Source organism: Thunnus maccoyii, chromosome 4, assembly GCF_910596095.1.
Source record: "Thunnus maccoyii chromosome 4, fThuMac1.1, whole genome shotgun sequence".
NCBI classification, from domain to species: Eukaryota; Metazoa; Chordata; class Actinopteri; order Scombriformes; family Scombridae; genus Thunnus; species Thunnus maccoyii.
The window spans coordinates 21,860,703-21,884,919 of NC_056536.1; the positions used below are offsets into that span (position 1 = coordinate 21,860,703).

The following is a 24,217-nucleotide window of genomic DNA, read 5'->3' on the forward strand; positions in this document are numbered from 1 at the left end:
ACACTTAACAGCCAAGATGATGATGATAATGATGATAATGATGATAAACCTTCTCTGCCTTTCACAACTGCATCTGTTCTGTGTGTTTCTATAATGACCTGTATAAGAACCTCACAGATCCTCATGAAGGAAGTGAAGCATGAGTGTGTGAAATTTTTAGATGAATAAATTATTGCTCCGGACACAGTTTAATTTAAAGTGGAAGTACAGCTCATTTGTTAGTGAAATATGCTTCCTACACCAAAGACTAGAGTATAACTATACTGATATTTTTGTCATATAAGTAAATGTTGTCCTATTTTTTAAAGGTTATTTTCGGCTTCATTTAACAGTCAGTACAGAGAGAGAAAGGAAACACAGGGAGAGAGATGGATGACAGATACCACCAGGGCGCCCCAAATGTTGTCCTTTAGTTGGCAGATAACTGAACCCAAACGTATTGATTGGCCATGGCCATGAATACTTAATCATATACAATAGATGTAAATATGTATTATGATAATATAAGCACAAAGAACTAGCTTCATTCTTTTTTTTTGGGGGGGGGGGGGGGGGGGGCATCTCATTAAGTGACTCATACACACACCTTTTCTAAATCTTTCTATTTATCATATATATGTAAACTTTATAAAATGACCATAAGAATAAAAGCCATGAAATGCAGAGCAGAGTCAGTATAGTTGATACATTGTTAAAAAGAAGTAGAATGAGTAATGGGTAAGAAATATATTTCCTCCTTCAGTGTGTCATCAATTTTACCTACAAAATGAATTAGTGAATAAAATCAAAACTCTACTTCTTCCCTTTTGTTCTCACTGAGTTTGAACCCAATCAGTCACCAATCAGCAACAGGAATCCCGCAATGTGTTTAATCACACCAATAACACTGCAGCCAAGTCCAGTTGTTTAGCAACAGGTACAAAGAAATGTATGAACTTCTGGTACTGTGATGTGGGATTAAAATGGCTTATTAGATGTAGAGAATCCTTGACAACGATTTGTGGGAACAATGTATAGATTATTACAATGAAAAAACAAAACAAAAAAAATATGGAAAGAGTTCAAGTCAGAAGTAATATTTGTATCTCCATTCAGCTAAAAGTTCTTTTATATTTTAGGAACAAATGATAAATCTTGACAAATACCATCTCAGATATTAAAGCACTCTAAAAACAAAAGTAACTTTAAAATAGGAACATAAAACCACCACAGAGACAGAATAGTGGTGTATGGAAAACGTCTAGTAACCTACATGCAGTCACATACAGTATAGCTCTCTGACTCTCACATTCAGCTGCCACACAGAATATACATACAAGTCAGACAGGTGTAAAATCACCTGCATCCATTCACACGTCAGGACTATACAGTTTGATTACAGAGCACTCGGTGAAGTTTAAATTTTGTCTGAAAGAGCTGCACAGCCAGGAAATGTAGTGTCAATACACATAACGGCCCTCAACAGCGTGTCTTTGTCAATGTTGCCATCTAGTGGATAAAGATTAGTACAACAACAAATACCATCACACAGCAATATACGCAATTAATAGATGTGTTCCTTCATAAATTAACATTGTCTCATGTCTCCAACAACAGGAAAGATCTGTTGGATCACATTAATGTAGATGAATGGAACATGCAGGTGTACTTAATGCAGCTTCTGGATTTGAGGACTAACAAATCCATGGCCGAGATTTTAGAGTAGTTGTGTCAAACTTTTTATATAGCATACATTTTTACTGTTGGATCAAAAGAAGACTGAGGCAGAAAGGTAGACTTTGTCTGATGACTGTAAATCTAAAAAATAGACATTAAACATGATGAAAAGACAGAGTATATATCTTTAGATGTTAAAGGATAGGTTCACAATCTTTCAAGTCTGTCTGAAAACCACGGTCAGGTGTCCGTATGAACACTGAAAGAGGATTTCCTTGCTGTAATCATTCCTCCTTTTCATACTGGTTATTAAAAGATCCCCTTCAATGTGTTTTCAATGTAAGTGATGGGGGCCACAGTGTGTCCACACAATCATTGTGTGTAAAAATGCATTTAAAAGTTTATCTGAGGCTTATATGAGGCTTCAGCAGCCTGGGTTAGTCATATCAAGTGGATACCTGCCACACTTACAGTCTTTTTAGCATCAAATTCCCTCTTTGTGTTTCCGTGTTGAGCTGTGGTGGAAGTATAGTAACAAAAAGAGGAACTTTGGCACCAAAAACACTGTCATGTTGAAAGATATCTACTAGATTTGACTAATCTGGACGGTTTAAGCTTCATATTAGCTTCAGATAAACTTTTAAATACATTTTTGCACAGAAGGAGGACTGTGGATTTTGCCCCCCATCACTTACATTGTAAGTGCATTATTGAGGGATCTTCTAATGGTCAGTATGAACAGGAGGAATGATTTATGGCAAGAGAAACCTATTTCAATGTTCATTTGGGCACCTGACTATTGTTTTAAGACAGACTTGAAAAATTGTGATCCCGCCCTTTAAACTTGAATCAGCATCAGCTCCAATATCACTGCTGTACCAATTACTGCTTCTCACTCTGTATGAGATCAGTTGTCTTTCAATATGATTTTCTTTTTGATGATCCAGCTACTGGATATCAGACTGTTGTAATGTTGCCACAGCCTGTTGAAACTCAGAAAATATTTCATCTTCATATCATCAAAAAATGCATGCATTGCAAGCTGTGGTCTTTAATTCACTGTGTGTGCAGGTTTCACTTTACTAAACACAGAGTCAGCTTTCTGTTGGTTTATGTTTGAAAGATCTATTAAGCCTTAAGTCACAAAGGCACAAAGGAAAAGAATGATTCTCAGCACCGATACTGGAGGTACATTGTATGTTGCCATAGCTACCGAGGCGTAAGAAGGGGACCTTGCACTTATTATCCAGAAATGAAACGCTTCTACCAGCACATCATGCTATCCTCCGAGCAGGTGAGAAAATCGAAAGACTGAAGTCGTGTTAAAATAGGATTGATGTGGAATTGGTGGCTCTCTGGAATAAGACATGATGACATTTCATTTGTCAGATTTCAAGCATCAGTCTGCTTGCATACAGTTTATATAAATCCATGAATAAAGAGACCTATTGACCACTGTGTGAGAGGTATACTGAAGAAGAGATGCATGAATGATTAGAGAGGTCTTTGACAGATAATAGTCTGTATGAACATCCTCTGTGCTGCTTTACCTCATCTTTCTCTTTCATAAATAATCAGCCTGTACCTGAAGACTTTATTGGAGATTTTAAAAATATGAATCAATGAAGATGCATAATAGGTTTTGGTAACCAGAGCTTAAACTTGAGTGTTCTATATGAGAATTACAGAGAGAATATTACATGAATTTTTGATGGGATAAACCAATGATACGTGTAACAAAAATGTTTGTGTTACTATTTTCTTACTGGGTAGACAGCAGCAGGTTATATAATCATATCATCTGTTATGTTTTTTTATGCTCCTCTGTAGAGATGACCAAAAATATCTCGCTGAAGAGAGTGGTTTCACTCATTCTCCAATTTCACAGAAGCTCACTGAATTTAGAAAAACAGCACAATGTTTAAATATGTATTTATTTTACTCAAGAGCTTTTTAAAAAGTTGGCTTTCATCACTGGTGACCACGCATGGCACAATCTTACTGCCATACTAACCACAATGCTGCAGTGTGTCACCGACTTAAACACAATTCAAAGAGACCATTGTTTAGGCATTCAAAATCTTATTTTCAAAAATAAAATTACTTCAGCCATGTCATTATGTCTGACCAAATAAACAATCACAAATTTTGCTCTGAGTCAAGTTTTTATTAAAGGTATTCTACAATTTCTGTGCTGGATTAGCCAAGAGTAATAAAGTCAATAAAACCTACAGAAAGCATATTTTATGGCCTTCTTATTATCCCGACAAACCCTAAGAACATTTCAAAAGCCAAAAAGGCTGAAGAGAACATACTGTGCCTTCCCTCCTTTCAGTACAAAATATTTAAGGTATCAGATATCCAAGAAGGGTTGAATCGAGGGCAACTGGACATGGTTGTAGATACTTGAAAGTGACTTCAAGTATCTACAGCTAAGTCCAGTTCCCTTTGATTTAACCCTCCTTGGATAACCATGACCTTGATGACCTGGACCTGGATGTCCTCACAGACAAGATCAGATAGTCACTACCTATTGAAAATTCTATGTCCATACCACACTAATGCCAAGATACTAGTTATCATACATGACTCAGTTTTGTACCTTCTTTTTAAAGTTGCAAATAATGCTAATAATTTTCAGTTAACCTCTTTCACTGAAATACAGTATATACATTTGTTTATTTACTGACATTTTTCCTACCCGCTTTTTTTGGACACTTTTTTTTTCAAGTCACAATGGCTCTTTCTCATCTCAAGTGCTTTATTTTAACTTTAAACTTGACTTATTAGTGTGTTGTATTACTGTACTATGACATGTCTGAATCTACTGAAAACTTCCAGGATTTTGCCAATTAGCTTTTTCCATTGTAAGTGTAATTGTACTTACTGTAAAGGACTTGCAACAGCATAGTAAGTTTTTCAAAACTAAAGTTATTGATATAGTCCAAAATCACAAATCATAAATTTACTTTACAATTTGTACAACAGACGACATCCTTGTGCTATTTGCGTTATTGTGGTGTGCATAATTTTAAATGATGAGACTGGGTGACATTAAAGTCTGAATTGAAAAACAGTCAATTATCCTAAATAAACATAGATGTTAATTTAACAGATGAGTTCCTGACGTTTTTTTCCGTGCGGCCAACTGGACAACTCTATGTTGCATATAAACATTTTTAGAAAAATAGTTAGTTGTGATATTAATAGTTATATAATTATACACTGACTTTAATTTAGCTTAATGCTGAGCTAAAACACGTGTGTGGTTAGAAGTTACTAACAGGACTTTTTTTCAGGCCTGCACCAGAAATGCAGAGAAGTGGAACCTCTCCTTAATATACAATCTTTGTTTCCCCCTCTCCGATTACGTCGTACGTCTTGACGTCAGAGAGGGGTGGGAGGGCGGATCGCGGAGCGGACGGCACACGGAGGAGGGGTGCAGTTCACTGAACGTCTGTGTCAGCTCCAACAGTTTGCCATCCAGCCGTGTAAGTGTGAAATATGTTTTTAGTTTAGTTTTTTTGCGCAGATTTAGCGTAACATTGTGCGTGTGTGTGATGTGTGTTGCGTCTCTGTGCCGCGAGAAAGAGCTGTTAGAGAGTGTCGATGTTGATATTTCATCGTATTAGCAGTAACGGGACTGTCAACCTGAGTCCGTTAACACACTGCTGTTACTGATAACACTGACTGGTGCTGAAGTAACATTTAAACGTTTTTAATGTGATTCCACAGCAAATACGAAGGCTTGTCTGTTGAAATTACTTTACCTGTATAGAGGGCCACAAGTACGTTATACGTTACTCCACAGTGAATTTTTTTGGACTTATCTTTTCCTAACGGTCGCTATATGTCATCTCATGTGGTGACATCGTACTGTGTCATTCATAGGCGGCTGTGTTGCTGACGGACCGTACTTCATTAACGTTTCATGACATTTTGTATGATAGCCTAGTTATATGTGCAACAGAGTTGTCTCATTTTCTACCTTGTGGGAAATAAACAGCAAAAAGACAAATAAACTTTGTAAATGTGACAGTTTAGCTCTTACACTCTCTTTTAGCTTTATGATTTGCTAGCTTATTATGGACTCTGCAGCAAAACAAAAGTTGCATACAGGGGTTTATTTCCAGTTAATTCGTTTTATTATCTAAATGCTGTCACTGTCTGTGGCCAATGCAATAAGCCAGGATCCTGTTAGTTGCTTTCAACCTACACAAGTTTTAATAAACCCTCAGCAGGGTTTATTTTAGTCTCAACTTGCTAATGCAATCTGATGGGCTAAAGACATTTCATGGCCTAGAAAGGATGGACATCCGCAGCCTCATTCCATCTGATGCTTAGTATTCTTCACTGTTCATGCAGAGGAGCTTTTTTTTCTCCCCCTGCAGCCTATTATTATCAGTGTCTGGGAGACAGACAGAGATATACAGCACACACTCTCACACACTCAAACAAGCTGGCAAATGCAGAGTACAGTGTGCCAAGGAAGCATTTAAAGGATTACAGTTTCCATCTCACTTTCTTTCTCTTCTTTGTTGAAGACCTGTGGGCCTGATGTAGCAGGTTGTCATCTCCTCTACAATGAAGGAATGCCTCTCCAGCGTCTTGATCATGGATTGAAGGTTTGTTTTCGTCCACTTTCTTTACACATCCATTCATATAACTGCTCCGATCTTTCTTTTCTGATCATATTTATATCCTGATGGTTTTGGCACTGCACTGCATGGATAATAGATGCACATTTAGCGGATTGGAAGGATCTGGAGTGACATGATAAATACTGTATCGCACTATCTGTCCAGCATACTCTGCTAAGTGGCTGAGAGCTTGACTGCCCCTTCAGGGCACTGCTAACGCAGCCATTCTTGTCTCACTCCGACGGTCAGACCACCACGATGACGCTGCCCTCCTCCTCCTCCTCCTCCTCCTCCTCCTCCTCCTCCTGTTCACGCTGCACTCATGTTGTGCCTTCCCTTTTGGGAGCTGAGCTTAGAATTGAGTCTTTGTATGAAGGTAATGTGTTTGCATACATGCAGGTATGCGTGTTTGTGTGCGTGTTGCTTATAAAATAGATCTCAGTAATTTGTAAAGATGGAGTGGCCTCCTCCTCTGATTTGTGCTCAGCTGCATGTGGCGCTTCAGCTTCTGATGTGGCGAAGATGTACTTATTCTTGATCAGATCACAAGATTAACACAGCTTTCTGTATGCTTGGATGGCTGTCACAGGGGTGGCTGATTAATTGGCTGTGTGTACAGGAAGACTGCATTTCTCTCAACAGAGCTGCAGGCACTGGATTAAAGAGAGAAAGTTATACATTTGATGGTTTTATTTGTTTACCATATTGGTAAAAACTGCTGTAGTGAAGACTTTTCATGAAGATGGCAGATACGATATTGTTTTACTTTGGTGTGTCTCTCCTCTAGATTGGCTCTAATCTTTTGGTTGTTTACATGAACATAAAAAGTGGAGTATGTGTTCCTAATCTAATCTATGTACAATTTACTGTTGGGTCTTATTGATAACAGCGAAATCAATAAGTGGAATAACTTCATGTCATGTTCTGCATGCCAGTTATATAGACAAAAACATTGCTTTTGCTGATATTTGTTTGTAATACCAGCGTGAAACTCTCACGTAAATAAAGTTATGTATGATGTAGTAGTGTCTGTTTGAATAAATTACACTTACTCTGACTGCTCTAATTTCTTCCACTAGTCCAGAGACATGCAGGTTAGGTAAATCGGTCATTAATTGGCCTCTAAATTGCTCATAGGTCTGACCGTGAGTGTGACTGTGTTTGTCCATAGACAAACATTAAATGGATGCTTTATAAGGTGTTATGTTTTGCCCTATTTAATAACTTGATAATATTTTATTGCTTTTGTTGCTCCCCACTGCTGCAGATGAAAACAGGATTTGTTGTATACTGTAGAGAACACAGAGACCTTGGTTCAATTCTCGGGAGTGGTACATTGTGCTTGGTTGTGTGTTCCAACTATTATACTGGTAATTGGCAGTGCGTGCCAGTGGGAAGCTGGTGAGGGAGTCTATGTCGTCCCACTTGTGATTCCTTCTGATTGGTGAGGGCACCTTGACAGGAGACGGTAAAAGGAGACACATGACTGTGTAGCTAGTTAGTTAGTTTACTCACTTAAATATCATGTTATGAAAATATATAAAATAAATTGTGTGTGTCTTTACACACTTGGCGAATATCAAATGAGAGTTGGCCAGATTTTACTCGCACATTCTCTCTGTGTCAACAGTGGAGTTACCAGTGATGTGGACCACAGAACAGGACGACTAGCCATATGGGGCAGAAAAAGAGGAAAAAACCTGATCACCTCTAGAAATCTAGGTTACATTAAAGTAATAATGTAATCCACCCAGTCTGTTCAATGTCTGATGTGACTCTGGAGGAGCTTTGTCAGAAAATATTGCCTGATGATGTCATAGTGATGTCATCAGGTCACGTCAGCTTGAGTTGCTTGAGTCCACAAATTCAAAACAGAAAGTCTGTGTTACAAGGTAAGGGTATGGAGGGTCTCGTTAAAGACACTATTTAGTTGCATTATGGGAAGTGTAGGATCCAGTGTTTTTGGAGCTTAACATAAAATCACTAGAGCTGTAATGGTTAGTTAGTTTGTTAATTAGTTGATGATGTATGTGCTGAGTTTGACACTAGAAGACTGTTTTCACATCACGCTGAAGGGGAAAGTTTCTCTGATCTCACCTTAAATCTCAGTTTAACACGTGTACCTGTGAGCATAATTTGTGACATCACAACTAGTTTGGAGCTAGTCATAGTCCAGTATACAACCTATACTAGCGCGATGTGGAAACTTGAAGCCTCCAGTGCACAAACACTGGAAATGGACTTTTCAGTGAAGTAGGAGACATCTTGAAAGGAAACATATTTGCATGTCCATAGATTCTGGATTTGAGGGAGGAGTAGATGTAAATTTAAGACTCTTTAAGAAATGTAACTTTTTTGTGGAAAAAAACATTATTCACAAATTGTTATTCCAAGCGGAGAGTTTTTAGATGTCATAAAACACATCTGGAGGGGATCTTTAAGTCTTTTCTCACACACAAATGGTTTAAGGTTCTTAAATGTGAGAAGTATACTGGTTTTTGGCTTTAGCATTTCTCCAGTAAATTGATTATTTTGGGGTTTTGGGCTGTTGGTCGGACAACACAAACCATCTGTTGACATCACTTTGTGCTCCAGGATATTGTGAAGGGGAATTTTTTTTTCAGTTTTCTGATGTTTTATAGACCAAGCGATTAATGGATCAATCAATAATGAAGCAATTGTTAGTTCCCCAGCTTTATGAAAGTGTAATTGTAAATCGCTGGAGTATCCCTTTAAATCACCATGATACGCATCTGTATGGTGAAGTGTACTGAAGCATTAAAAATGTATCATTATTTATCAATATTGAAGATGCTCTGTGCTCTATTACTGAGGAATATTAATTGGGTTCATGTTACCTTGACCGGTGTAATTTTTACTGCATACCAACAACACTGAGGTGAATTAACTCAACATCATGACACAGTTATGTAGTGTTTTGTGAAGCGGTTTTAATTTTATGCATTCAATATTTAATTTCTTCGTCCTTTTCCCCCCCAAGCAAATAATATACTTCAGTGAGGGATTCAGATCATCCTTTTTGAGCTCAGTAGAGTCTAAAAAAATCTCAGCATCATTCAGGCAGGGATTTGGCTCCGTTCTCTCGACCAAAGATCCAGCCATGATTAAAGAGGAAGCATTGTATCTCAGAAAGGAAACACTCTTTTTCCTCTCTCTCTCTCTCTCTCTCTCTCTCTCTCTCTCTCTCTCTCTCTCTCTCTCACCCACCTTCATCCTATTCCAGCAGGGGTTTGCCCACAGGGTAGGAGAGGTGTCATAGTGCAGCTTAATTTAAATGCCACAGACTGAAAACATTCTTTATCTCTGCTGCAATCAGAGATTCATCAAAAAACCACATACACGTAAACAGATTGGCTGTACTGTGCTGCCTAAAAAAAAAACTTTATTTCCCAGAATCGGAGGAGAAATGATTAAAACCGATGACCTTAACATTGACCTTAACATTAACCATATTAATCATATTGTTGCGTTATCAAGAACGCTTTCATGTTTTTGTTTTGAGAAATGTTGAAGATGTCATTAAAAGAACATTAACATTAACACGTCCTCTGTTCCACCCACCAGACTGATGCAAACTGATAAAATTACAGTAAAGAAATAAAAACAAGGATAAAATCTTGTGATTAAATGTTGTATAATGTGGCGGTTACAGTTAAAAAAAACAACAAATAAGAAAAAAGCAATTCAGCTTCTGTGCTCCTGAGTCCCAACTGACAGAAAAAAAAACATGGTGCAGGCCTTAAAAGATATTCCAATTGAAATACACGAGTTTGAAAGTCGTGCTGAGTGTCATGAAAAAAAAAAGGAAAATTCGTGTCCATGTACACGAATCTATAGATTAAGTTTAGTAACTATTTCTCAAACTGCGCGAGACTGGGTTGGCCTTTACTGTAGCTGTATACAGACTGGGTTTATAGTCTCCAGTAGGACTGACTCCCACACTTTCAGAATGAAGGTGAAATTCCTTTATAAAGGCTGTGGTTTCTAGTGGCAACGAGCTGCCTGCTTCCCTCTGATCCCTTCCTGTTTGAAGACAGAGGCAGAAAGAAGAAGGGGTCACACGGCAAGAGCTTGCACTTTAAAACTGTCCACGGTCTGTGTTTTAGTATTAGAATCACTACCATGAAATGATATGAGATATAAATATTTAAGCCACTAGTAAGTAAGTAAGAAAGCTTTATTTATATAGCACCTTTCACAGACACCAGACACAAAGTGCTTCACAGGCACACACACACACACAAAAACAATAAATACATCAAAGATGAACAACAAATAAAACACACAGGAGAGAAAAACAAGCATAAAACACAAGTTTAAACATAAAATACCACATGCTACCTAAATGCCTGTCTGAACAGATGGGTATTTAACTGCTTTTGAAAGATTCCACAGAATCCAGACATCTCAGACTTTTAGGGAGACTATTACAAAGCTTAGGTGCTGCTGACTGCAATGCACGATCTCCTTAAGTCTTCAAATGTGTCTAAGGGACACTTAGAAGACCCTGGCTGGAGGGCCTAAGAGCTCGGCTCATGGTGTGATATAATGTGGAGCCTGGTCATGCAGGGCTCTATAAGTGAGCACCAAGATTTTGAAATGAATTCTAAAATTAACAGGAAGCAAATGTAAAGAGGTTAAAATAGGTATAATGTGTGAACATCTGCTGGATCGTGTTAAAAGCCTCACAGCAGCAGCATTTTATCTAAGGAGGATTTATTTAGGCAGGTAAAAAGAGAATTGCAGTAGTGTAGCTTATATTCATCACAGCAGGTAGGATTTCATTCTTGAGTATCCATATCAAGCTCACTCAGCTATCAGGACAAGTATGATATTACAGTATATATGTATATGTATGTATATATGACATGTTCTCTGCACAGCACCGCAGCATTTTATCATCACTTTTCTTCAGTTTGTTCGTGTCTTCTGTTGAATATTCTTTGGATTGACTTATGAAGAGTGGATATCGAGGTTTGGAGGTCAGGAGGAATATCTTATTTAAATTTAAATTTAAATCTTTTCTCGATATTGCTGACCAGGCTACATGTTGAACCCGGTATCACACTTGTAATGAAACCTTCAAGACCAGAGCTCAGATGTGTTGAGCCCCACTAACCCGGTGTCTGATTACCTGAGCTCCAAGATCAGACTGAAGAGTTATTTAAATAGGTGACGATGAAGATGATTTATATCTGACTGCGTAAAGTTGTTCTCACCTGCTGGCGATACAAAGAACCAGACGCCCTTTGGCCTGATAACCTGGCAGCTTGCTCTCTTTGGTCGCACAGTTGTGTGCTTTGACCCTGACACACATTCCCTTTCACATTACATATCGCCGTGCGCCTTTAACACAATCTGTGGTTTAAGATTTCAGCTGGTGTGTAGGTGGTTTCCCGCCTGTTGACAGTTGATGATGTCCTGCCAGCGCTAGTGGAATATGAGCTATGCTGGCCAAGTTGGAGGCCTGGCTACTGTTAAACACCTATCAGGTTAGTAAGTGAAGCCACTTTGCAGAGCTTGACATGTATTACGTGCTCTTCTAATTTCTTCTCTTGTCCACTGGAAAACCCCCTTTTAAGAACATCTGTCTTACTAAGTAAATAGCAACAGAATTAGGTGCCAACACCATCAGTCTTCATTGGGTCAGCCACATTAGGTCTGCACTGAGTGTTGTTGTAGTCGTTGTCAACGTGGACCAGTGTCAGTTCTATGCACGTGGTAAATTATTCATCAAGGCACTTACTGTGGTGTTGAGCACAGATGCAGAATGGTGACTTAAACAAGGCTTTACCAGTATATGCACAGCTCCTTCCTGCATAATGTTCAACATGCAGTCTGATGACTCAAAGCCAGTCATCAATTATGTTTCACATCAATGCACTGCTGTGCATTTGTTCACTGTTGGACACCTCTGCAAAATCTATACCACAGAAGGGAACGCTCATGAGATACATGTGACACTGCTCTGCACAACCATGACATCTCTTCTGTGGAAATTAAATTTAAATAATTCGTTTCTTTGTCACTTTGGCTTTGCAGCTTCCCACTCGCGATCTCTGTTTGGTAGTCTTTGATAACTCAGACTTGATTCACACCCAATATACCACCTGTTGTTCCCTTTGTGTGAGTGTGTGTGTGTGTATATGTGTGCATATGAACATTTTAGGGGATTTTTTGTGATCTAGATTTTTGTTTCTTTTCATATTCGAAAATATTGGCAATGCAAAAACATTGTCACAGCAGTATGAGTGTGGGTGGTGATGGAAGATGGAAGTTACAGATAGTCTCCTGTTGCCCAAGAGATAAAAATGAATCAATATTAGGTAAGACAAACTTCCACATCCGCATTTGAAGGTTTTGCCCTGCATATTCAACCTCAAGATTTAACATATTTTGGAGTGTATACAGGTCAGTTTCCTACACATACCAGGTGTCAATCAGTGTGGGATATTAGCTTTTGTGGCAGCTGTACAAGCAGACAACATTTTTAATTGTTTAACTTTTTTAAGTCTGTAGTGTTTATAAGCAAACACAATGTATTTTAATTGTCTTCATGTGTAGGTGTAAGTGATTGTGTGTCTTCTGGTTCGTCCTTTCCCTGAAAAGCTGAGCATAACTTTGGCAACCGGTCCTCCCTGTGGGTTACATCTTGCACAATAGAGCGTTGTGCCTGCCTCTGTCAGTGAACTACCTGCCATTCACCTCTTCATTCAGACACACTCAGTGCTGAAGGCCCGGGCTGAACCCGACACGGCCAGGCGAAACACCCCGTGGACCGTCGGGTACCTTTGATCCACTCTAGCCTTTCTCACTCCCTCTGTAACCCTCTGTGTCTCTTCTCTCACTTACCCATTCTCCACGTCTGATATAAACAGTTGTGTCTCTTATCACACTTATTGCAGTATGCTGAAGTCATCTCCTGCACTGTCAGAACTGACACAACCATGCTATTATCTGCCTCCAAGCCACACACACACATACACACACACACACACACAAATACAATAACGATTGTTCCTGTTTCCTGCCTATGCTGTCATTATTCAGCTGCTGAATGAGATATGGTCCAGTTTCCATCGGTCAAAGACAACACACACTCATAAACACACATACGTTAGTACACATATGCACATTTCCACACAATATAATTCCCGCTATCTCTCTCTTTCTCTATCCTTTTCTATCTCTGTCTGATTCAAACACACACACACACACACATGCGCGCACACACACAAGTTTGCGCATGCACTCACACACAAACATCACTGCCAGAACTCTCTGGCCTAATTCCCCTCTTATTGATGTGTGTCTGTCAGTGAAAGAGGCACAGCACAAAGAGCAGCGATGGGCCTGTGTGTGGCTCAGAGGGAACAAAGAGCGGTCTATTCCACGCCAGCTCTCAGACTCTTCTGGAACACTGCATGGGCTTGTTTAAGCTATGGCCATATTTTGAGTTAACTGAATGTATGTTCAGCAATGAACAACAACATGGCTGCTTCAGTGTCAAAGTCCATGGGCCAGATTGACCTTCACTTTGTGTTTATCATGCCCGGTTTGCAACTTTTTTATGTTAAAAAAAAAAAAGTAGAATTTAAAAATGATTGTGTAGGTATTTGGTTTACAGTTACTGTATGGCAAATTTTGCATGCAGAGACTGTAATACATTGCACAGTGCTGATACATAATTTATCTCACAATCTGCTAAATTGCAGATTGTCGGCTTTATCACTTAGCTATTTGAGCTGACATCCTGACCACTGTAACTCTGAGGGCTTAACCTCTCTTTAAGTAATCATATTTGATAGTCCTCTTTGTTCAATAATGATAATGGATGTGATTATAACACTTGAGTGCTACATCTTCGTCAATATGACCTTCCTGGCAGAATGAGGCTGCAGCTGTTTTCTATCAGAGAGCCAAAGTGAATATTTACCGGAGGCTGTGATACTGTAATTCATTGTTAAACAAGCACTTGACAGAGCTTGATTAAATATAGCAAAGAAACTAGAAAGTTTAAGAAACAAGATGATTGTTGTTAAGTATTTATCACGATTCATTAAGCTGAATCTTAGATCATCATCGTTAACTCACACATGCATTTTCACTGTCTGCAAAATGATGAATTGTGAGTGTGATTTGGTTTTTTTCCAGTCTGCCAGTGCCAAAGCTCTGCTGCGCTTTCACCGTCTCTCCAGTATGGCTGGCCAAAGACAATGGCGGCAGGACTGGACGACTGGCAGCTCAGCTGAATGGAATGAGCTACAGAGTTAGGGACAAGGACGTGTGTGTGTGTGTGTGTGTGTGTGTGTTGGTGTGTGTATGTGAATTTATACCAGGCTATGAGTGAGGGTGACGCGGTTCCAGAGAGGCCATTGTCCATATGGTTGTTTGTCATTCACCTTTGACAGTATTGTGGTATTTCTGAGAAACATGCTGACTCACTGAGGCTGCTGACCCCGGCTGTCACTGACACCTGTTCATCACTGATAATCAGTGAACTGTTTCTGTGGTGGACAGGGTTCACATAGAGCAAAATACATCCATCAACCAGCATGTTTTTATGGTTGATCCGAGGAGCAAATGAAGCCTTTTAATCAGATACAGCTGCAGAAGTTTTTCCAAGCTATTATAAATATTTTCACTCATTTCTAGATATTGTTCTAGGTGTGCATTCTTTTGCAGTAGTCTGTTCTCTGTCAAAATAGTATATTGCTGCAGTGAAAAGAGGTATTTGGGTCAGTCGTCATTCGGAGATTCATCTGGTGTTTGTTCTTTTTGCGTTATCACTTCATCAAGGTGGAGTGACAAGCCTTGCTCACATCGAACCTCTCACACATACACAAGTATGCACATCAAGTCTGACAATAAAGCTTTCTCCTCTAAAGGCTCCTGAAAGAGGATTTAGTTTGAATATAAAACTGTAGGCAATCAAGAAAACATCCAATCCAGCGTTGGGATCAGCCTGGGGATGAAGGAGGGGATTTACGGACACAGTGGGAGGGATGTGCACCGGTGTCGGGACGGGGCTTCAGGTTCAGCTTCAGGACAGGATTAACTTAGGTTTACCCCTCCACTCACTCGCTCTGAAACAGCAGCGAAACCCTCCTTCCTTCTAATCACCACACGGAACTGTGACTGCCAGAAAATGCCACTTGTCTCAGTGTGAAGATGCATGGATAATCTGGTATGCATTTAAATTTAAGTATGTTACGTATGTGTACATGACTGTTCACCTTGTATGAGGAACTGATCAATTGACGTGCTAGGTCACATTGGAAGTTCATGTAATGATTATTATATGAAATTATACAGAAACATCTTTGAGTCTAAGAGATTTTATTTATTTCGACAGGTAAAAAAAAAAATCACATAGAACATGAATGATTAAAAAAAAGGATTGTGCTGGTGAGATTACAAAATCCATATGGAGTTTTAAAAAAAGGACAGTCTGCTTTCTAAAGTCTTTATATAAATATTCAGAGACTGTAATATGGTATAATACTCTAATATAGATTTTCTTGCCCTGAGCCTGGATACAGCAAACTCATAAAAGAAAAAATGTGTTACAAATTTGGTGTGTGGAGTATGAAAGACCAGTCAGAGAGGATCAAATGAAAGTTGCTATTAAACGGCATGATGAGAAGTGCAGGATCCAGTGTTGTTGCAGTTTGACTCATTATGGACTAAAATTCAGGATATTTTGGCCTCTGTTTCATTGATTATAACCATTGTTTCTAATGGTTACTTGCAAGTAGCCCAACTTTATAGAAGTGCAATACTAAATCAATGGAGTACCCCCTTAAAGGGACCCCACAAAAAAGTGAAAATTAGTTCAAATTAATTAAGAAACAGTCATGTTAAACAATTAAATTCATTTTTGCATCACATTACATCGAACATATACTTTCAAATGATATTTACTTGACTTTTTTATTTTCAGTTACTATAAACGAGCTGTTTTCCTTCATATCTAGTTAGTTGAGTAATTACATTCGTTGAGTAACTTGAGTGCTACAAAAGTTTGTGTCACAGTATAATAGCTTGCTTATCTGTAATCAGTAAAAATACCAAGTTGGAGGTGTGTTATAATTAGTATGAAAGGCACTGCTTAACGCTTCACAGCACAATATACTAACAGCTACAGGCAGCAGCCTGCTAGCAGGTGACTATAGTGAACCTGTTCAACACCTGCTCTCTCCTCTCTCTGGCAGGCAACAGTTACAGTTAACTGTTTGGCATTGCATATTAATACACAGCCTCTGAATTAAACACATCAGTAGAGAGCAGACGAAAGCAGAGTGTAGATCAGCTTGTGGAGAAAGTAAAAGCTGCTGTTAATGTGTTTATGTGCATGAACACGCTTGTTCTTGGCAGTGACAGTGTTGCGAGTGTGTATGCTACCTGCAATTAGCGTCATTCTCATGCCCCGTCTGTCTCTGGACCCAATATAAAACTGAACAGCTGATGATCCTCACAGCAACGTGACTCAAGCCTGTCACATCTTCATTTGCATAGATTACATTCTTGCGGTAGTGAGAAGTGTGTGAATGTTTGCGCCGGTCTGTCCGACTTTGTGTTATTCTTCATGACCTGACAGTACAGCTGAAAGGAATATAGTTTGTAACTGTCCCTCCCCAGGGCTCTGAATGTTCCTGGCTCGCTTGTTTTGCTCCCCCAGCGGGAGCAGTTATTGATGCTGCAGGGAGGGTTGGGCTGACTTGACTGCCTCTCTGTGGCTCTATCTGTGAGGTGATCACTGCTCCACCAATAAGGTTCCTTCTCGAGGAAGACGGCTTGTATTTTATCAGGAATCTATCCTCTTGGTTTTGTCACTGACTTAGATGCAGCTTGGCGGTGTGCAAGGCTGCAGAAGGCGATCACACACACTGCGCACGCTTGTGTTTGTGACACTGCACTGTTGGTTGTTTCTAGTGCGGAAACCCTTGTCTCTTGACACCGCCACAGGATAAGGAAGGGATGCCTTTGGGTATACTAAATGAGCTCCTGAAGGCACACAAACACACATACTAAGCTGTGTCACACAGTGTCGCACATGTTCTGTATGCCTGGCTAATTCACAGCTCACAGGGAAAGTGATTATTGATTGCAGGCAGAAAGAGACGTCTGATTGTCTGACTATGAGGTCAGTGAGTGCATGGAAAATTAAATTTTGAATCTTAAAAATTATTCTCTGTTTGTCTTTCTTTGGTTTCCCTCCATCTATCCACCTCCCTCTCAGGTAATCCAGAAGACTGAGTCATACTAGGCTGACGGTTGGGCTGATGGTAGGTTGTTTTTTTCCTTCTGATGTGAGTCTTTATCTCTTTCCGTCTCTCGCCTTCCTTTTCTTCATTCCACCTGCCTCTTGTGCCTTTCTGACTGTATCCCCCTCCAGGTGGTTGTTTATTTTCTTAGCCTGCATGTCCCTGCTTACATTTGAATTCATTTATGCTTTACTGTGTGATCTTTGTATCTTGCTAGCCTACTTGGATCCACCTTGTTATCCTTTATTACTTGTATTTGCTCTTGAAACATTGGCCCGTTTGAATGTTGAATGATTCAGAAGACCGGCACAGCTGTCACCGGTGCAGATTTCTGATAGCATCTTCAACCAAAGATACTGTATTCATCCTTGATTATTTTTAAATTATGGTTGCAAAGTTGATTCTTCATATTGGTACTTGAATGCTGTCTGCCAACAGACTGTAAAACTACAGTCTGATTACTGTGCGTTCACACGTTCAGCCATTTGAATGAAATTTCAAACATGCAAATGGTTTTAAGTTAAAGTGAAAATGAGTAATTGCATTGTCACTGGATCTAGGCAACATTGAAGCCTCTCATAATCCATCTCCTCTCTCTCTGTGCTAGACCAGCATGGCTACTCGTTCCTGAATCAAAGATGCATGCTCCCTTTTTGGACCCGTCCCTCTGACCACCACTGAGCTGATCCAACCCTCCATCAAACAGTCCCATCTCCACTTCTACTGTTCTCTACTATACTCTGCTGTATTCTAGTCTCTCCTTCATCCATTGTCATGTTCCAACTTCTGCATGTTTGACAGATAGAGAGAGAAGTCATATCAGACTGTTAATTACTCCTTAATATTCATGAGAGGTCAGCAGAAGCAAATGCAGCAGGGGGACAACAGTCAAAGGGAGCAAGAGGGGGTGGGCCCGAGTTCAGGTCCTGAAGCTAGAGGAGTGGCAGGGGGGTCACAGGGCCCAGTGTTGAAGAGGGCCTCATCCCAGTCAGAGCACCCCTCCTTCAGTAAGATGAGCCAAAACGCCAGGGAGAGTATGGGGGTTCTTGGCCAGGGACTGAAACAGCTGTTCCAGCAGCAGCGTAAACGCCTCTCCCTCTCTCGCCCCACCATCACCTCTTCGTCTTCCTCCTCATCTTCCTCTGTAGTGTCAGCAGGTGGCACCTCCCCCTCTGCCTCTGAGGACGCCTCGGGGTCCTGCTGTCCTGACTCTGACCGCCTCTCTGCTCCTGTGGTTCCCTCCGCAGCTGGCCAGGGCTCAGCCGCTGCGGGCATGATGAGGCGTGGGACCAGCCTGCAGAGCCGGCGCAGTAAAGGGTCCGGGTCGGGATCTGGGAGCGGAGACCGCGATCCTCTCCTGAGAGGTAGCCCCCAGGCCCCGCACCGCCGCTATACCCACGATCCGCAGCAGCATACCAGCCGCCCACGCTCCTCTTCCACCACCGACACCACACCCAGCAGCCCCGCCCCTGGATACGCTGGTGGTGATGTGGTGCTGTCATCAGGGTACCAGTCCACAGAGGAGACAGACAGGGTAAGTGACAGTAGCCGTGAATTATATTATCACTGCACAGGCCAATTGATGTGTCTCCTCTCCCCTTTTACTGATGTCAGGCCTTGTTTATCAGTGAGCTGTCAATCAAAAGCTGTGGTTCAACTTGCTGCTGTGGAAACACTCTCTGCCGTCTCAGTTGTGACCACAGAGAAAGAGTCTTTACTGCCGTCTGATTTTGTTCAGTGCTGACTATTGATCGAGTGCAAAGATATTTTTTTATGGCCTTTTCTATAACAGCATTAATCCAAGCACAGTAAACACAGGACAGCTTTATGACAATTAAAACACTCACATGCACACACACATACAGTAGATACACACTGGTATATTACACAGCAGCCGGTGATAAAAGCAAATGACTTAAATTTCTTTTTTCTACAGTACCAACAGTAAATCCTGTAATAAACATCAAATGTGTTTATCCTTCCTTTCGTATTCTGCCTGGATAATCATCTATTAATGTCTATTTGAAATACATTTGTTTGCCAGCCAGTGTACTATTGTGTATAGTGTACTCCTGTGTTAAAACCCTGCAGCTTTTTACAATTTCATCTTAATCTCAACCTCAAATCATAATTTTTAACCACTTCAAGTATTCCAGATTACAGTTTATTTCATCCACCACCAGAGGTCGCCGTCAGACCAGTTAACCTGCTGTGAGCAGCACTGGGCTTGGTTCATGTAGAGGTTGTGTTGGCATTATGAGCATGGTTTGTGGTAGAGTAGACTGATCCTTGGGTTAATGAAATCAGTTGTGCCAAGGACACAGTATCAGTGTGTCAGAGATAGAGTGAATCTATACAGCGATGGGCAGCAAGTCTAGACCAGCGGGCGTTGATGTCCACGTTAACTGACAGCTTTAATCTGTGAGCCGAACTTAATATAAATCTTCCCCCCTCTCTTCATCCGTAAAATCAAGCATCCTTCAGTTATCTGTGTGAATGACTTCACCTGGGATATTGGAGCAGGGATGAGAGCCAGGTCTGTTGCTCGCCCTTGGCAGAGATGATAACCTGTCTTACTCATCTCAAACCATCATTACAGCCACCCCCCCCCCCCAGCTACACAGCAATGTCATTCAGGTCATCCAAGCAGTAGCTGTGCTTACCCTGAAAAAGCTGCTGAGAACTACGCCCTGCTTGGGTTGCCATAGTAACAGCGTGGCCGACCTTGGAGGTGTGTGACATCCCGCTGTTAGTGGAGGTCGAGGGTTTCTTAGCTCGTCTGAATTTGTGGATTGATAAACGTTATGATAAATTCTTCTCTCATTGCTCTTTTTTCTTGACTTTTTATTTCTGTTTTTCTTTCTTTTTCTCAACAATGTCCCCCATGCTCTCCCCTAGCCTTTTCCCCCTCTTTCTCTCTCTTTCCCTCCCTGTTCCCCTCCCTCTGTCCCTGGAGAGAGTTCGTATAGACAGTCAGCTGGTCCCTCCTCCTCCTCCTTCTCATCTCCCCCCCCTCCTCCCTCCCTCCCTCCCTCCCTCCTTCCTCCTCTCTCCACCCTTCGGGCTCACTGACAGGAAGCAGGAGGCAACCTTGCCTCGTCCTAGATGAGTGAGAGCTGAGCACTGGCTGTGTGTGTTTGTGTGTGTGTGTGTGTGTGGATGTGGTCTTGTTATCAGTTCTCTCTTAGTGTTTCACAAGAGGATGTGGCAGGGTGTGTACATGTGTGACTATAAGACCTCTTTTTTTTTTTCCTGTCTTTCATATACTCTGCATGAGTGTGTGTACTGGAAATCATTTGTGTATTGACAACCATGTGGTGTGCGCATCTTGTGCGAGTGACTGTGTCTGTGAGAGGAGGAGACAGAGCTCAGGGGATCACTGTGAATATGAGTAGAGGGCAACACAACTGAGCTGTCTTTATCTCTGCTTGCTCTCCCTCTCCCTTTTTTTTCCATCTCCCTCTCCCTCTTTTTCTCTCTCTCTCTCTCTCTCTCTTTCTCTCCTCACTTGTGTTTGCATAGTAGACGAAAGCAGTGTGGACTAGAAATGTGTGTGCACATGGATGTTTGGAGAGGAGGGTAGCCTGTGTGCCTTCAGTATGTGTGTGTGTATTGGTGTGTGTGACTGTGGAGTGTACTATGTGAGGCGGTGTGTACTTAGGAGGGATATCAGTGGAGAGGAGTAGAACAGGGGGTCCGGCTTTGGGTCCACCAGTCAGTCAGTGAGTCAGGATGGTGCAGCGCTTCAGTCTTCGTAGACAGTACTCCAAGGTAAGCTTAAAACACACAAGCTTGTTTAGTCATCAAAACAACCATTTCCATGCTGCTCCTTCAGTCATGGCTGAAGGCACATTTGTCTCTAATTTCTGCTTCCAGTGAAGCCTTTTGTTGTCTGAATAATGGTTGTGTGATGCTTTTGCACATCTTTTTCCACCTCTTTGTCTATCCTTTCTTTCTCTCTTCCAGCTATTTGTTCCATGTTTATGTTTTTTGGCTGCTTAGTCAATGCTTTCGTGCGGGACAGCGATCAAAATGGTAAACATGGATTCATGTGGGGAAACAGTGTATGGATCAGCCAGTTGAATCATATATTGCAAATCAGCTTTTTTTGTTATACACATATTTATTCAACTTTTAGGTTGTTCGATCCGTACAGTAACTGAGTAGTCCGTCTTTGCACTTTATCTCAACTCTTGTTAAACAGTAACTCAAGCTACAGTAGTAAGAGTGGCAGCCTATGAGGTCGAGTCACCAAGGGATTTGATTATTGGTAAACATTACATTTAATCATTGCTGATTCGGGCAGTATTTATGACTCATCTGCACTCATAGGCCGGTCTGCTCTACAACTGTCCATGAGTTTAATATATCTATTCCCAGGTGGCAGTGCTGTTAAAGAGGGAAGAAGTGCTGTATTAAAACTCAGCATTAGGTCTGTTAAGAGCCTGCTGTTCTGCAGCTGGTGCTCAGCCTGTGGGATTAATTACAATTAGCTGCTGATTAATTGATTGACTACACCCTCCCCAGTCATGTTAAGCTCTCTGTAATGGTGCTAGTGGATGTTCATACTGTATGCCTGGGAGCATCAAAATGTACATGCAGCAATACGCACATGAGCAAACAGAATCAATCTCAGACTGTTTGACCTGCACCCAGACTGGTGGAGTCTTATCTAGTCTGATCTTTCTCTCTTCTCAGAGGAATGGAGTAAAAACAGATGAAGGAAGTGAAGGGCTGGAAGGTATAAATGTGTAGTGTCAGAATGGAAGACTTGTTTAGGACAGAGGATGGGGAGGAACAGGGGAGTAGGCACCAGTGGGATATTAGCTACTGAGTTGAGATGAAACAGAAGCCAAGCCTTGAGGCTAGCCCTCTCACAACATAGGATTGTTGTGTATGAATGTGAGAGAGACTGAGGCTGTGTTTGTCTTTGGAGAACATAACCTCCTCCAGGGCCTGTCTGCAAATGTTCACTAACCTTGTCCCCTCCAAAAATGGGATGTTGGGAAATATTGGAAGGGTGAGGCGGGTTGGGTGGATGACCCCGTCTCTTTCCCTCAGGCCACATCTCTTCATGCCTACCTGACTTACTGCTCATCCTTTGTCTTCTATTGTCTATCACCATACTTTGATTTTCATGTCAGATAACATGCTATGTTCTCCTGCAGTATCCTCAACCACCACAAAACAAAATGCCTCAGATTTAAACTATTCAGAGGAGCAACCTCCAGCTGAGCTGGAATCTTGCAGCTGGATGCAGCCTAAAAATGAAAATACTCTCAGCAATGTGGTTTGACGAATGCCTTTGTTTTTCAAACTTGTATTTTATTTATTTGTGCTCAGTGTCTTACACATTGCATTACATTTTACATTTAACATGTGAATGTTTCCTTAACCAGTATTCAGCTGCCCTCACATACAGTAAATGATAAATTCCTTAGTCAGGGATTACAAAAAACAAGGAACTGGAAACATTGAGTGACAATGATAAAGAAAAAAAATTAAGAAAACAAATCTCAGGATCAGGTTAGTCTATACATATTTCAGTTATCAGTGCTAGAACTGAAAACTAATCAAATGTAAGATAAACTCATTGCATTGATAGGACCATGAGAGGTTTTTTTGAGCCTCAACACATTTTTGGTTGTACAAGATTTGTTTTGTACCATCAGATATAAACCACGTATTTGTAATAAACCGCCACTAATCGGATTTGTAACAAACAGGGTTAATTTTTGTATTTTCTGACAAGCCTCACTTATAAAGGATTTGGTCCCCTTTCGTAATGCCACCAGTGCTGTCCTGTAAGAGAGCAGTAAGGAGAAGTGTCAGCGGGGAGGCGCCAAACATCACCTGGTATCCCGAGGCTTGTTCCGTCCCTGCTAGTTTAACATCCTCATCACTGCACTCCTATCGTCTCTCACCTCCCCAGGCTACTGGCTGTGTGCTGATGAAAGCGTTTGTGCCCTTTCCAGCAGGACACAACAGCTCGTCCTGGAACCGTTTTAGTGATATTGAGTTATTTGAAAAGCTGCAAAAAACAAACACGGGGTATTGCTCGGTCACGTTCACTTATATACAACTAAGGCTGCAGATGCATATGATATCTATCAAGTCTTGTTAAAGCACTGCTACAGTGGATTGCCCTCTAGTCACTGTAAACACAGTCACAGAAGCACGCAGTCAAACCTGTGTGTAATCAAACAACTGAGTTTCGATTGACTTTCAGAAGAGAGAGAGAGGGAGAGAGAGAGAGAGAGAGAGAGAGAGAGCCATGGGGATGATGAAGCATGTGCTTAGTCCACACTGGAGGTGATGTCATCCCAGTGCTGTGTTTGCCAACTACCAGCCCGTGGCAAATTGTTTTTTCAGGCAGCGTGTGTGTGGATGTGTGTGTGTGTGTGTTGCTGCTGTCAGTGCACCATCTTGCATCTCTGTGGTTCAAAGTTGTTGACATCAAATCTGAGACCTTATTACAGTGATACAGTCAGATGAGGAAGTAGCGTGAAGCCACTAAAGGGTTTGGACAGGTTTGTGGCTTGTGGTTGCTACTGACTTTCAGAAAAAGACCAAAAAATTGTTCCTCTCAAATGTGTTAATCTCCCTTTTTTGCTCTCTAATATTTCCCCCTCT

General features: G+C 40.9%; 1 protein-coding gene across 4 annotated transcripts in view; it reads left to right on the forward strand.

Annotated features, from left to right (window-relative positions):
* The first annotated feature begins 5,060 nt into the window (after positions 1–5,060).
* Positions 5,061–24,217, forward strand: part of tmcc1a (transmembrane and coiled-coil domain family 1a) — a 43,797-nt gene continuing 24,640 nt past the window's right edge. The window contains exons 1-4 of one of the 4 annotated variants that reach the window (XM_042408034.1): positions 5,061–5,147; positions 6,201–6,281; positions 17,560–17,605; positions 18,192–19,118. In XM_042408034.1, coding sequence (XP_042263968.1) covers positions 18,432–19,118 — 687 coding nt within the window. In that variant the 5' untranslated portion in view covers positions 5,061–5,147; positions 6,201–6,281; positions 17,560–17,605; positions 18,192–18,431. The remainder of the gene's footprint in view (positions 5,148–6,200; positions 6,282–17,559; positions 17,606–18,191; positions 19,119–24,217) is intronic. The other 3 variants (XM_042408035.1, XM_042408037.1, XM_042408036.1) reach the window with 3 other exon arrangements.